The 1950-nt window shown below is 37.8% G+C and overlaps 1 protein-coding gene across 1 annotated transcript in view; it reads left to right on the top strand.

Moving 5' to 3' along the window:
• The window catches only part of PKP4 (plakophilin 4), a 266647-nt gene that overhangs the window by 212648 nt on the left and 52049 nt on the right, over positions 1-1950 (top strand). Inside the window, exon 10 of the mRNA XM_045298126.1 lies at positions 1011-1230. Coding sequence (XP_045154061.1) covers positions 1011-1230 — 220 coding nt within the window. The remainder of the gene's footprint in view (positions 1-1010; positions 1231-1950) is intronic.

The following is a 1950-nucleotide window of genomic DNA, read 5'->3' as shown; positions in this document are numbered from 1 at the left end:
TCCTGAGACCCCAAGTCTCTATGCTTCCTGAGACCCCAAGTCTCTGTGCTTCCTGAGACCCCAAGTCTCTGTGCCTCCTGAGACCCCAAGCCTTTGTGCTTCCTGAGACCCCAAGTCTCTATGCTTCCTGAGACCCCAAGTCTCTATGCCTCCTGAGACCCCAAGCCTCTGTGCTTCCTGAGACCCCAAGTCTCTGTGCTTCCTGAGACCCCAAGTCTCTGTGCCTCCTGAGACCCCAAGCCTCAATGGAAAGCAGGCAGTTTTTCCTTCTCCCACAGATTGGCTGGTAGGTTTGAACCACCAACCTTGTAGTTAACAATCAAACACTGAACTCACTGCACCACAGGGATCTTTTTATTTATTCTTGGCACTATAGATTGAAATGTTTTTCTTTAATAGAATTGGTTGAGGAATAACGTTGTTAACATCTTTTACCTTTAAGAAGAATAGGAGAGAGATCTGTTGCAGTAATTAAAGAATTGCTAAATACAGTGTACAGTATCACTATAGATAGTACCAACCTGTAATTTGAAGTAATCAGAGAAGAATACGATATATCAATTTTTCCTCTTGCAAGTACATTTTTCAATGTTGGTAAGATCCACAGCTCTATAAATAAAATGTAAATCAAAATAAGTAATCGCTATACACTGAGTATTACAATTGCTTACAAATTTAAATAAAATCTTCGTTGTTTTGTTTCTCTAAAATGGAATCATGAAGTCTTCCAGATTAGCTTTTTTCTCTATGTTTATATGCAGTTTTAAGTTACTGAATCTCAAATATATTTAAACTATGTCAGTATTTTTGTCTATCCTGCTAATATAATTGACACAAACATTATTAACACATATTAGAACCTTATTTTAGTTACCAATGTGCTAGATTTATGATATTTAAAAGTAGTAAGCCATTTCAATAATTGCTTAAAGCTAAATGTATAATCCTTTTTAAAATTCAAAACGTGTTGCCTTTTAAGTCTGGCCCTTTTGAAAATTTTGACTTTCTAGTAGGTGTTGGAAATCTACAAAGGACGTCCAGCCAACGAAGTACCCTTACATACCAAAGAAATAATTATGCTCTGAACACAGCCGCTACCTACGCAGAGCCCTACAGGCCAGTTCAGTACCGAGTGCAGGAGTGCAATTACAGCAGGCTGCAGCACGCACCACCAGCCGATGATGGTACCACGAGGTCCCCATCAATAGACAGTATTCAGAAAGACCCCAGGCAAGTATCAGTTGTGCAACTCCAGAGGGTTGCATTATCACCAGGGGGCCTTCATTCTGGCTTTTCTTTAAGGTGGTAAATCTGTTATATCAGTAATTCCTTTCCCTTGTATACCAGCTACATAGGTAATTGAGGTTAATTTCATTTTAAAGATAGATTCCTTCTTTCAGCGCTTTAATAGCAGGTTAGAGAATGCACAGGTCTGTTTGAATATGTGCCGCATTCATCATTGAAATGCTTCACCAAGGCAACGACCCGGGATAGCCTCTTTGTCTGAATTACACAAAAGATTTGAAAGGATCATTTTACCCTTTTCTTCTTCTCCTGTGACTGACTTTTGGACAAGAGCTTCAGAAAATGTATTTGATAGTTACAATCTATGAAAGATCAGCACTGTGAACATTTTGAAGTGTATTGATCAACTCTATAGCTTTTATTAACTAGGTCTTTTCAAAAGCTTACTGCCATTTAGGAGAGATGGTTTACAAGAAAGTCTCTTACCTCCTCAGCACATACGAGTGTTTGCCCTTCACTTTTGGCCACGTAGAGAGCATTTTTATTAAGAGACAGTATGAGTCTTTTAATACTTGCTTAATTTTTGGGAAATTGGCCTTGTCTTTGATGAAAGTCACTTAATATATTTAGGAAATAAAGGAAAATATCTCAAAACTAAAAGAATTTTGCTTTCTGAAACAGTAAATTTGTTGCTAAATCTTAACT

The sequence above is a fragment of the Echinops telfairi genome, unplaced genomic scaffold (genome assembly GCF_000313985.2).
Source record: "Echinops telfairi isolate 266 unplaced genomic scaffold, ASM31398v2 ScPeMD7_4;HRSCAF=17, whole genome shotgun sequence".
NCBI lineage: Eukaryota > Metazoa > Chordata > Mammalia > Afrosoricida > Tenrecidae > Echinops > Echinops telfairi.
Note: the sequence above shows the minus strand (reverse complement) of the source record. Positions and strands in the feature narration are given on the sequence as shown.